The 14,373-nt window shown below is 43.3% G+C and overlaps 1 protein-coding gene across 1 annotated transcript in view; it reads right to left on the minus strand.

Annotated features, from left to right (window-relative positions):
- Nucleotides 1-10,886, minus strand: part of LOC311050142 (chloride channel protein 2-like) — a gene marked incomplete at its 3' end in the record, with an annotated part of 256,197 nt that extends 245,311 nt beyond the window's left edge. Inside the window, exon 1 of the mRNA XM_084064112.1 lies at nucleotides 10,682-10,886. Coding sequence (XP_083920238.1) covers nucleotides 10,682-10,738 — 57 coding nt within the window. The 5' untranslated portion in view covers nucleotides 10,739-10,886. The remainder of the gene's footprint in view (nucleotides 1-10,681) is intronic.
- Between the last annotated feature and the right edge of the window lie 3,487 nt (nucleotides 10,887-14,373).

A 14,373-nucleotide genomic window follows, 5' to 3' on the forward strand; every position in this document is an offset into this window, starting at 1 on the left:
TATCAGCTATGTTCAGTGCAAGACACCCGCACGCAACTAAGTATAACTCACACTTGATCGAGCATAGTCCTTGTTAAGGACACAGGAAGAAAAGCAAATTGCTGCATTAATCATGGGACATGCCTCAATACTTTACATTGTCTCATCGTTGAACAATTTATTGACCTATAAGGCTCATTGAGACCCCTCCCCTCACACACAAACACACACTTGATGGGCAATTCATCTTTTTCACACACACACACACACAATCCTTTTCTTGTATCTAGAAACACAAAGTCAATGCATCTTTTTCTAAACACACACTTGATGGGCAATTCATCTTTTTCACACACACACACACACACACACACACACACACACACACACACACACACACACACACACACACACACACACACACACACACACACACACACACACACACACACACACACACACACACACACACACACACACACTCTTTTATCTAGAAATACAAAGTAAATGTATCTTTTGTCTGGGGGAAAGTCACGCCTCATGATAGCTCACTTTAGTAACTGATGTGTACATTCCACCCTTTTGATGTCAAGAAGTATTTGGGTTTTTACAGGAATCCATCACAGTTGTTTGAACAGAAGTGAATGGAGTCGGAATGGGCGAGCATTCAGACAAACCTCTCTGGGCTTTCTGTAAGTCTTCTCTTTCAAATGTCTCTAGAGTCCGAGTCGGTTCTATTAACATCTGAGTGCCGACAACTCCAAAGACTTCATGTACAAGACAAATTTCCCCCGGAGACAAATAAAGTAACCTTGAGTCGTGTGTAACATTACACAAGCGCTTTCTGTTTGCCTCCTGACAAAATGCTTGTCAATGAGGTTGTTGACGAACCCTCTCGAAGAAGCCTTCAACCGTGTGTGTGTGTGTGTGTGTGTGTGTGTGTGTGTGTGTGTGTGTGTGTGTGTGTGTGTGTGTGTGTGTGTGTGTGTGTGTGTGTGTGTGTGTGTGTGTGTGTGTGTGTAAAGGAGTGTTGGGGAAAATTCCGTTAAGACTTAACCACGGACATCAAACGAGCGAGCAGCAACATAAGGCCTGATTACCACAGCAAGAGAAGCACTGAGTTACAAATGACCCCCATGGCACAGCAAGACAGATGGACACACACACACACACACACACACACACACACACACACACACACACACACACACACACACACACACACACACACACACACACACACACACACACACACACACACACACACACACACACACACACACACACACACACACACACACACACACACACAGTTAGATAGCCACGTCTTTATGGTGTTGACCATAAAGTGTTGGGTCATCATTAAGATATTATTGCAACACAAACAGGCTTCTCCCAGCAGGAAACAGGCTCAACCACAGCTTGCTGGTAGTCAGAGGAACTGCCCACTGCACAAAAACAGAGTTTTAACAGAGTTAACAACATTAGATTAGTCTAAGCACGTTACGTCTCAAATCGCTGGTACACGCTCCAAGGCCGTGCGCAGTTCAGTAGAGGCACATGAAATAGAGCCAATGAATCATCAGTTCTAGCTGAGCATTTAGCAGGTGCCACACAATTATTACATAATCAACAGATTGCAACTATAATTATAATTATTCTTAGGTCCCGTTTACACTGGCAGCCAAATCCAGCCTGAATCTAGCCTGAATCAGATCTATATCTATTAGATCTACCTAGTTATTCATCTGTATACAACCAGGTAGATGCAAATAACAGAAATGTCATATTTCCATCATTACTTCCGCGTCGTTGTCCATGCACGGCATCCCTGTTTTGGGAATCGGAAGGTTTCCGGTGCAATCCCGGGGCTCCCACTGTGTTACTGCCGATGTGTCCTTGAGCAAGACACTGAAGCCCTAAGTGCCCCAGATGAACAGGTTGTTGTTGCCTTGCCTTGCACGGTTTCCTCCACCATCGGTGTGAAAACGTGTGTGAATAACATTGTAAAGTGCTAGAGGAAAGGCCATGGGGTCAGCAAAATCAGCCGGAACCATCTTTTGGGGAGAATTAAGAGTGTGTTGGACGGACCAACCAATATAGCGGACACACACACACACACACACACACAATTCAATGGGCTTTTATTGGTATGAGAAAATCATGCCAATGTACAGAGAGTACACACACACACACACACACACACACACACACACACACACACACACACACACACACACACACACACACACACACACACACACACACACACACACACACACACACACACACACACACACACACACACACACACACACACACACACACACACACACACACACACACACACACACACACACACACACACACACACACACACACACACACACACAGTCCCCAGCCAAAGAAAAACAGCAATAACCAGTCCCCAGCCAAAGAAATAACAGCAATAACTAACCAGACAGCAGAGCAGAAGGAAGACAATCGTGACTAGCTACTGTCTGTGTGTGTACATGCAGAGAATCCAATCAATCACTGAACTTCAATGACTGAAATCAATGACTTTATGACTCCTGAGAATGAAGGGGGTGTCGCGGGTGTAATGACACCAGCAGAATGTAATGACCACAGTAGAATTTCTGCCTACACACAGAGAGAGAGAGAGAGAGACAGAGACAGAGACACAGAGACAGAGAGAGAGAGAGAGAGAGAGAGAGAGAGAGAGAGAGAGAGAGAGAGAGAGAGGCCACATCATCTCAGAGACCAATGGCCCCGATTCATAAAGAGAGTCGTATATCTGGTGTAAATAAAGTTCCTAAAGGAGTTCGTATTTTTGGTACTCACAAACGAACGTGCAATGCAAAAAGGGGGTTGTATATGACAGAGACGTGCGTATGACCAGTGCGTATGACCAGGTGTGATGATTACTCTGGAAGGCTGCATCCAACAGCATCCAACTTCAACGTCACCGGGCTGAACCGTGCTAAACAGTGTTGCCATGTCCGCTTATTATAAGCGAATTTGGGGTTATTTTTCTGTAAAGTTGCTTGTAAATATTGGTAGCTGTGGGATAAGGTTTTTGGGGCTTGTTTCTAAAGTGTAGTTGGTTATTTGGGCTTGTTTCACAATTGTTTAATTGTTTTAACCGGTGGTTCTCAAATATTTTTATATTATATATATTTTTATATTATATACCCCAAGTTAATGCTAATATATCCCTATAAGCCCCATCTGAAAATGTTTTGTGCCAGCTGGAGGCAGATTTGTGTTGTTAGAATGATTAAAAATTCCTCCAAATCTTCCACATTTTATTACACGATTCTTTTTTTAAATAGCAGATCTACAAGCTCACAACGGTTTAATTAAAGTGCTTATAATGGCAAGTGCCAGTTGCTTCTTTTGGGCTTGTTTTCCTAGACCTGGTTGCTTATTTCTCTCACAACATCTGGCAACGCTGATGCAAGTTTGAAGTTCAACTCCGCCTCGTCTAAAGATACCAGATGCGTTGTCGCATCGCCTTGACAACTGTTCTGTGTGGAAGCGGATCACGTAATAAATGCTCTCATGTGTAATGAGAATAAAGAAGTTTACAAGGTTTAACCCCATTACCAAATAAAAGGCTAATAAAACGTGGAAAGGATATTATAAGAGGCAAAAAGATTATGTTGAAAATAAATCCGCAGGGCATAGTGGAGCGCTTTTATCCGATAATGGACCAGAGCTTATTGATTAAATTAGTTAATTTGGGATATCACTGTCCGTCGGAATGGGGAATAGTTCTGGACACAGCTTTCATCCACTTCATTTTTCCTCATCAGATGGTAATATTTATTAGGCTGTTGTGTGTGGCGTTCATGTGATCAATATACAGTAGCCTGCAGTAGGCTTTACAAATTAATACCGCGCACGGACACTGATGCAAGTCAGTCCCTCCGCAGTTTCATTAAGGCATCATAGCCTATTTTCATTATTACGTGACACTTTGGCTGAGATGGCCCGCGAGGGAACTATAATAATTCAGCTCTAAATGCGACTCATAGCCTAGAAAATAAATAAAAAGCGGTGGAATCTACATCATGTCTATATTATGCATAGGCTACACGCAATACATCGTTTGACATTTATTTTTAATTGTTTAGATATGTGTTGACAAATGTTGGGCACATATATATTTTATTTTAGGTTTGCCACTGTTGTAATTGATTTTGGCATGAAGAATAAAGCATTCTAAAGACATACGCACATTTCAGCCCTGGTACGCCAGCCTCGGGGCTGACCTGAGAACGTGCGCACCTGACGCACAAAACACAGACCAAAAAATCTTTATGCATCAGGTGGATATGTACGACTTGTCCTAAATGCCGGTACGTACAAAATATGGTCGCAAATCCCTTTATGAATCGGGGCCAATACCACCAGATTAAACTTTGACAATATATCATCGGGTGCACAATCTCCTGTTGGGGATCTTATCTCATTAATCCCATTATCACCACACTTAGCACCACTGCAGAGCCATCCCACACACACACACACTTATTGATCTGGAGGATATTTGGGACTCCACAGAGTTTCTCCCTGTACACTACAGTATAAATAAACGGCAGACTGCATACTGTAAATGTATGCATACTGCGTATACAGTATCACAATTATGTCTTTAACGTTAGCCCTGGTGTGCGTATTGTGGGCATGTATATGTGTCGAAGATTGTAAAAAAAAAAATCTAAAGACATCAAAAACTGCCAATCTGCAAGCTCACAACGCGTCGTAATACGACACATTGTGAGCTTGCAGATCTGCTATTTTTGCCCCGAGACACAGTTGTAAAGCAAAGCATAAAATAGGGTTCAAGGGGTTTTAAAAGGAGTCTTGCGTGACTTCTGGTGTGAAGCGTGGATGCGTTAGGTGTGAACCGCCCACAGAGGTTAAAGGCTGGGTACTCATCATCACTAAGTCAGAGAACTGTCACTCTGACAATTGACGAAACACGTTCTCTACTCAATTATGTGTCCATTGAACTACAGGTTTTAGATGTTTAACCCATTAACTCATTCAGTGCCTGACTTATTTCTGGCAGTTTGGCTCTGAGTGCCAGAGCCAAAAATACATTGTAAAAAAAAAAAGTGCTTAGGAAGCGAGTAGGGATGCAAATTATCGATCAATTCATTAATTGAGAATTGATAACCTTGTCAACCGATTAACCGGTTAACTGATAAGCGGCGTTTTTTTTTAATCTGAGAATCTTAATTTCAGATTTTTAAAAAAATCCTAAAAAAAAGTGCTTAGGAGCCGAGATACAGCCTTTTTCAGTAAGTTAAACAAGAAGTGAATGGAGCAGAAAATCTTCAAATCATCATATCTTGGGTTCTGAACATTAAAAAAAAGAAAAAAAAAGTTTTGTTTTTTTTTAATTTTTTCAATTAATTGTTAATTGTTTGATTTAATCGGATAATTTCTTAATCGATTAATTGTTAACATCCCTAGAAGCGAGATAGAGCCTTTTTCAGTAAGATGTTAAAGAAGAAGTGAATGGAGCAGCAAATCTTCAAATCATGATATCTTGGGTTCTGAACTTTTTTTTTCAAAAAATAAAAAATAAATGTTTTTTTTTATTTTTTTATGACGTCAGCGACGTCATTGGCACTCTGGGCTTATGAAAACGTGACGTCGGTGACGTCAATGGCACTGAATGAGTTAAGATCTGGACCATTTTTAGAGTTCTTTGGCTATTCAAAAATAGCAGATATACAAGCTCATAGCGCTTGTAGATCTGCTATTTTTGAAAAGTCGTGAAAATTATTTCTTTATATTTTTTTCCGAAAAACTGTTAGAATGTAGACATTTTTTAGAAGCGGCCTCAGGTCTTAATGGGTTAAAAGGTGTCTGAGAGAAAGTGTAAGGACAGGAAAGCATAATGCTCGAGGCAGAGATTTATGTCAACAATATAAGAGCGAGAGAAAGCGATAGAGAGAGAGAGAGAGAGGCAGTAAATAGGGGTGATGGTGAGAGACAGGTACACGTCTCCTCTCTGCGACAAACATTTACTTTAAAAAAAAAGAACATTACTGGCCAATTTGTAATGGAATTACACATTAACGCTCGTGCGTGTACATGTATGCGCGTGCGCATGCGTGTGTAAATCCTTCATGGTGGCTAGTGAGCCAAAGCCCTGGGATTGTCTATCCACAAAGACTCGAATTGTGAAAACCACCTCTTCCGGTCAGTGGCGCTGCCTCACGCTTTTAGTTAGAGGACATTTTTAACCCACCTCTTGATCCCTCGAACACAAGCTCCACCACAGTGGCTTCTTTCAGTGGTGTTCTGCCCACACCATGCCACACCGTGCCCACACAAACCACACTGCACTGCCAGTATCGCACAAAGGAGCCCATGTTACCACGGCCCACAGCGCAGAGAGACACACACACACACACACACACACACACACACACACACACACACACACACACACACACAGACAAGAGGGGGGTAGCCACAAAGACAAAGAGTTGAGATGACAGTGACCTCGCATGAGAGAGCCTTTTTTTGAAAAGCTTGGCACACCTTTAGAAGAGCCAGAGGTCTGAGTGAGCACGGGAACCCCCCCACACGGCTGATAAGAGCGGGCCCGGCGCTGAATCAGCGGGGCCGCTGGTTGTGTAATCTCTCTCACACACAACAGAGAAAGAGAGGGAGAGATTAACAGAACACAGCAATGGGAGGAGGGCAGCGGGGGGGGGGGGGGGGTGCCTTTTACAAAGACTTTTTTCAAGAGAGGAAAAAAACAAATGCACAACAAGTGTTACAGTTGTGGCTTTGCTTAATTTAAAGGCTCGTTGCCGTTGAATGGGACCAGCAGGCCTATAAAACTAGCCTCTTCAAATAGCAGCTCTCGCTAGAGTAGACGTTTTGCGAGGTTCAACTACAGCGCACGCAGACACACGCAAGTCGGGGGTGCCATTCGTACAAGCACACATTTCCATCCTTTTGATTTCCAATCAAAGCTGTCGAGCTAAAACAACAGGACGGTTTCGTAACCGGCTGCGAGGTGAACAAGGGCTTTAGAGTTCACATCCTGCCCCCAGGTAAACCAACGACGTCGTCTACACTCTCAAGTGTGCACCTGCGTGTGGAACTGTCAGGTGCAACCTCATTGACAGGGGGTCAACGACAGACAAACAGTGCACGATCTAAGTGCTCATTGTTTATACACCCACTTATCCGTACATGTGTATGTGTGTTATGTTTAATAACAGACTCTCAACACCACACTGTTCAACACTTAGGTTACTGAAGGCAGTCATTGTTGGCCTTGGCCGGCAAGGCTATCGGTACGGCCCACGCAGTCCTGGGGCTGGGACACAGCTCCCATGACTGTGGCATTGTCCGTCTCAAGATAAGAAAGCACACAATTTCTTCATGTATAGGACACATATTTCATTTGATGGAGGCTAGTGTGACGCATTATAGTGTAGACCTACATGATACACATACCACGTCATGCACCTGTGCATGACGGAGTACATTACATTACATTACAGTCATTTAGCAGACGCTCTTATCCAAAGCGACTTACAATAAGTGTATTCAACATAGGTAGGGAACGAAAACTACTAATCACCAGAAGTCTTAAGTGCATTTCCTGCAAAAAACAAGCAAGCAAGAGTATACCTAGCGCTAAGGTAAAAGTGCAATATATCAGCTACCTACTATGTGTATGAGTATGTGTATGTATGTGTAGACTATGTTATATATATTATGTAATATGTGTAGACTATCTAACTATATAAATGGCGAGCAACTTCCGCACCCTCGGTGGTGACACCCCACAGCTCTGTTATCGAATAAACAACGCACCGCCAGACCACATGTCGCCTACTGACTCGCCACGGCGGCCGCACTGAATTTACGCCTCGCGTAGGGGACATCTCACTGTTCACTACACCTTTTCCACCGCGCAACATAATTAATTCTACTCACCAAATGTCGGACAAAACGGAAGGGGAGGCAGCTTCGTACCGTTTACCGTGCGCACGACCTCATCACCACAACAGCAGGCAGCCGCTGCGGGGTTTTTTTCCTTTTTTTCCAAACTTTTTTTTTGGTCACCATTTTCTCCAGGCACCATTTCTGGTGTAACGTCGGGTGTTTCTTTTCACCAGCCAATCACCTTTCACGTTGCCACGTCCGTTGCCACGTCGCGCTGACGTACGCTAAACAAGCGCTGCCGTGCGCACAATGCAAACGAGCCCAAAGGCGCGCAAAAATAAGCCGACCATTGCTTAGACACAAAGTCAGACCTGCCAACGCAGCCTACGCCAATCATGTGTGAGAGATCTACAAGCTATGGGGCAGAGACGCCACCGTATCTTAGCAACAACTACAGCGCTCACTCTCATTCGTCGTGTCACGCTAAGAGCAGTCTCCAGACAATGGCATCGCAGACAGCTTGCTGTTACTGCTGTAGCCATCACAGGCAGTTGCAGCACGACGGACAGGGCGCTGTGATAGCTGCCATGTCGCTAACGCTAACCTGGTTGTCATGCCTGCAGCGCCTGTGCAATCACTTTGTCAACAATGCACGTTCGTGTGGTGAATGTCTATATTGCTGCTCAGTTCGTCCATTGTAGATGGTGTATGTTTGTGTGTGTCTTCTGGAGAACTATGTAGCTCCACAGCAACTACAGTAACTAACGTAATGGCAGGACCGCCCCGTGCAACGCATGTTAGGCCCCCCCCCCCCCCCCCCCCCAAATACACGTACTCACAACAACACCAGACGGCCGCCATCTTGCAGAAAGGGCTGCCATTCGCCAGCTTTCAGAAAAACAAGCAACCACCTTCATATTTTTTTTTTTTTTTTTTTTTTTTTTACTTTTGGAAATTTTCATCCCACGATTTCCGCCCGGACCACCAGGGGGTCCGCGGACCCCCTGGTGGTCCGCGAAACATACAAAATATAATTTCTTCTACTTATTTTTCATCATTTTGCAACTTTTACATTACACTTTCTTACAATTTTTTTTTTTTTTCCCCCTTTTTGCAAATGTTACTTAGACCATTTGTCTACCCCCATATACACACGCCCACGCGGGCCCCGTGCGCGTACATGCCTCTAACAGCCATAATCCCCATCTATACTGCCCACTCTGTGCTGCAGCTACACGGATACAGACACAGGGACACGGAGGGACCAACAAACGCAAAGCCCCCTGCGCGGCTGGAGTTTCGGGGGGCGTAGCCCCCCGAAACTCTAGTGATAATGATAAAATGATAATGATTAATTTGTACGTCGTGGTTATGTGGCTGAAAGGGATATTGTGTCAGTCACGTCCAGACGTTTTGACAATAGCGCCTTTGCCAACTTTTCTTCGCAACGCTGTTGTGACATGTAAACGTCAATCAATGTCAAACTCAATCAAAGTTAAGGGAGGGCTGACACGAACAAACATGCCAAGGAACAGATCTTGTGCCCTGATGATGTCAAGTCTCAACTGGCGTGTCCCTATATCTCACTATATGCAATCAGATTGTGAGTGATCGACTCAAACTCAAAGGTTCCAGTGAGGTCTTTTCAGTGGCATTGTGGCCATATAATACGATCCCCAATAAAAAGGACTTTTTAAACGGTATTGACATAAGACTATCAAATCACCACGACTTGTGTCACATTGCATGGCAGAACATTCAGAGAGAGAGAGAGAGAGAGAGAGAGAGAGAGAGAGAGAGAGAGAGAGATTGTTAACATTATTGTTAAGATGTATGTTATTCACTTGTTGTCTTTGTATACGTCAGGGGTCTTCAACAGGGGGTCCGGGACCCCTAGGGGGTCCTCAGAGTTGCTACAGGGGGTCCGCAAAATCTCGGTGTGATAGGATCATTGTTTTTTTACATTAACCAATTGAACCCTGGCATCCCTATTCTAAGGACAACTTTAGCCGAAAATAGCCGAACTACAACCTCACAACGCCTTGGGTTGTGAGCTTGTAGATCTGCTATTTTCGGCAAAGAGGGGAAAAAGGAGCAGGCCAAGTACAGAGTGAAAGTTTACTAAGTATTGACGGTTTAAGTGGCCGTTAAATGTCTGAAAATACACATTAACATGAATCCAACATCTATGAAAAGCTTATCTGCAACACAATTGTATGTAATATATAGTGGGGGTCCCTGCTTCATCTCTCTTTCAGTTAGGGGGTCCTCCTTGGCCTCAAAAGGTTGAAGACCCCTGGTATACGTAATGGTATGACTTGTTGTCATGACTTGTGGCAATGTAAAACATATTTTATCATGCCAATAAAGCATATTGAAATATTGAGAGAGAAAGAGAGAGAGAGAGAGAGAGAGAGAGAGAGAGAGAGAGAGAGAGAGAGAGAGAGAGAGAGAATGTAACCCTGAAAGTGTTCAAATGGAAATGTGTACACTCTGTCATTAATATAAATTAACATTAACACAAATTTTAATTTACAGTGCAGAGGAACAGCTGGCCGTGCATCTGTTCTGCACCGGCAGATTCAACCCCACTGTACTGAGAGACAGTCAGAGTGTGCATGCAGGGGTCTCAGCAGAGAGAGAGCGCACCCCCCGTGGCGAGAACACACACAGACCCACACGGACACGTTGTTGCCAGTGTGGGAGCGAAGTTTCAAAGACAGACAGTGTGTTGTGTGTGTGGAGCAACAAGTTTGTTATACACACTTACCAAAGTCTGCTCATACTGTAGCGCCCGCTGGTCCGCGCCGTGACCGTCCCCTGCCATGGTGGTCTGTCCTGTCTGTCCCTCCTGTCCTGTCTGTCACTCCTGTCCTGTCTGTCCTCAGTGTCCTGTCTGTCACTCCTGTCCCTGTCACTGTACCCCCCCGGCCGGCGAGGTTAAAAGAATGGAGGAACTATGGCTTTCTTTCAGCTTTCCAAGTCCTAAAAAGTCTCTTGTATCGCTCTCTGTTAGGGAGTGAATGTTAACTTGTCACAGCTGCATTGGGCTGATTAATTAAAACACGTCCAGACTCCGTGAGAGTTCGTTCACGGGAGGAGGAACTCTGGCTTGGGAGAAATAGTGCGTCTGAAGGACGAAGTTCCTTCATTTTATAGCCTCAAAATCTTCCCCGACATTCACACACACAACTAAGTGAGGCGGGACTTAAAGTTGTGAGGAAAGGCATGGACCCGCCGTCACAGTCCACCACCCCTCTGCCCCGGGCTGGAATGGTACAGTCTGTTCTCTGATAGTTTGTCCCCTGTGATTTTTCAAGCCCTATTCATTCTCGCACTGGAAAATAACAGCTCTACGAGAGCTTGTAGCTTTTATAACTCTGAGTGTACAAATGGAACCAAATGTCCATTTGGTTCCATTTGTACACTCTCAGAGTTACACACCCGTAAAGTATTTGGGAGTGTTTCCAGTGAGCCAACACGCACCGACTCCGTCTGACCAGAATGGAACAGAGCCTTCATTAGTATCATAGGTAACACCTGTGAATGTCTTACAATATGGCTGCTGTGCTTAGAGCCTATTTGGGCCAAAGAAAGTTGAGTTTGTACCCGAGATTTGTGTCACTGATATAGCCCTGAAACGTGACTCTCGTATCATGACAGTCATTGAAAAACTTCAACCCTGGTGTTTGCACTTTCTCCCTTTTTGGACCGTACATCTACATAAACGTTTAGATTTCAAATATAAAGTGCTTACCCCATGGCCACGGATGTTACAATTGTGTACGGGCCCTCATAAATACCCGTATCTTCCGTATTGTTCAATAAAACATATTTGAATCCGATTGGTGGCCATTTTCTCATATAGTTATTTATATATCAGAGTGCAATACACTTACCAACCGAAAGGGTCACTTAGTTGAAAGCGATCGGAGAAAATACGGACAAAATCGCCACCGATCAGATTAAAATGCTTTTTATCGAACAATACAGAATATAACGGGGCCGAACATAATTCTAACATCTGTGGCCATGGGGTAAGCACTTTATATTTGAAATCTGAACTTTTATGTAGATGTACGGACCAAAAAGGGAGAAAGTGCAAACACCAGGTTGAAGTTCATCCATGACGGTCGTGACAGACGACCGTAGTGTGATCCATGGCTAGGTCGCATTGTTTTAATCCGCAAATGTGTCTGTGTTTATTTTTATTTTGTATTATTGAGTGTGTGTTGAGATACAAATACAATACTTTAATTTTGGGCACAATTTTAGTCAAGGTGACTCAAAGCCTATCTCTCTACCTGTCTTAATACAAGCCGTAGGCGGGCTGGCGGAGGGTTGATCCAGTTTAAGATATACCATTTCCCAAAACAAATGGGGAGGTTTACTTTTGACATGTCTTTGTCAAGCTGTGCTGCAGGGAGCGCGTCACTTCACATGCTGCATGGGATGAGGGATGAACGCAAATTCATTACTTCATCAGTCATTAGACCAGTGGTTCTCCACATGCTTTTGGGAGGGTCCCCGAAACCCAGATGACAGTGAAGTGACTATTTAAGGACTTTCAAGACCTTTATAAATAATACTTAGAAAAAAGAAAGAAAGAAAAAAGTAATCAACAAATTAAACTATACAAACTGGTCAAACAAACATTGGCCAAATTGTCAAATAATGTAACAAAATGGAAAGAATTGTGAAAATAGCCGAACTATAAGCTCAGGAGACCTTGTGAGCTTGTAGATCGGCTATTTTCACAATATGTATCTGTGGACCAAGTCAAACTAAATGTAATGCCTCAACTCCTACAACTCCAAGTGCTTGTCAGGGTGAGGGGTGCAGGGGTCCCCAGTTCAAATATGATTATTTTGTGGGGTCGCGGCCTGAAAAGGTTGAGAACCACTGCATTATGTATGTTCTATCTTCACCAGGCCAAATCTGCAGGGTTCATCTATAATGCTCTGCCTTTTCATAAAATTGGCCAGATTTATCTAAGTGAAACTAGAGGTGGAACTTGAAGAACTTACAGCAATGTAAAATACTCTAAGATCAAATGAAACATTCTAGTTAAATAAAAGTACATGGGTAAAATACAAGCAAAATGTATTAAAGTAAACGTACAGGCTTGTTTGCTAACTGCAGTTATATATCATGATACAGAACAGCCTATTATTATATGATCTTAGATTATTAATAAGCTAGTAGGCTACTGCTGCATGGCTAATCAGCATGTAAAGTTAACTTGTATAGCTCCTGAATTGGAGATTTTTGTAAGACATCAAAAGCCAAAAAAGAGTGAAACCACTGGATTAACTTCAGACCTTAAGTGTTCAAGTAGTTATTTCATTCAAAGACTTCATGGATTTCATGCATGGATTTACAGAGGGGAAAAAAATAACATGATGAAATAACTATTTGAAAAATGAAGGTCTCCCCATTCATGAAAGGGCGTTATCAGTCACCAGCAGCACCAGCAACAGAGATGTGTGTTTTCAATGAGTCTAACATGGTTAACATGGATTTTGAAGTCGAATGGGCTCATATAGGAGGGGGGGCGTCTCTGATCAAATGAATATGAAATATCTACATTTTGAATCAAGTATTAATGTCAGGGATGAACACAAAAGGCAGAGTAGACATGAAAATGACCCCAGGAGTGTTTTCCAGTGAATTGCCCCTTTAAGTACATACACTACTTGAGCAAAAGTAGCCTATTTTGTTACTTACACCACTGAAACATCCCAATGTGTTCATAAGTGGACTATATGACTGAGAGAGTGGATATTGTCATTGACATTTTACCACGCTATAGCAAAGACAACCTAAATGTTGTAAATAAATCATTGCAAAGGAGATATTCGCACATCCACTTCGTTCAGATGCAGGTGCATTGGACAGTGACAACTGAAGCAATCATGAAAAAGGTATTTCATGAACAAAATCCCCCACACTGCTCTTACTCAGCAGCATCAGTTTTATTCAAATTGACAGACGTTTCTGTCCCTCTGGACCTTCATCAAGAGTGTCATTAAATTCAGTTCATGAAGGGGCGCCCGCTCGCCTGGCGGTCCAGGCGCATACCACATACGCTGGTAATCCAGCTTGACGGCGTGTCGCGGGTTTGACTCCCGATCCCGATGACCTTTGCTGTGTGTCACCCCCCCCCCCATCTCTCTCCCCATGTTAGCCTGTCAGCCAACTGTCCTCTCAAATAAAGGCATAAAAAGCCCCAAAAAAATATTAAAAAAAAAAAAAAAAGTTGATCGATGTATTCATGAATTGTAGAATGCGTTATCGTGTTACTATGCTGCTTTAATGTCCAAGGAGCAGAACAAAAGTTATTTCTACTCTTATGTACTCTACCACACAAGATGTAACAATGAAGAACATTGAACCTTGAACTGCACATAACATAAAATAAGGTAGACCAGACATATGATCTTATTGCCTCAAAATGTAGGC

Source organism: Gymnoscopelus microlampas (genome assembly GCF_963454915.1).
Source record: "Gymnoscopelus microlampas genome assembly, chromosome: 8".
NCBI lineage: Eukaryota > Metazoa > Chordata > Actinopteri > Myctophiformes > Myctophidae > Gymnoscopelus > Gymnoscopelus microlampas.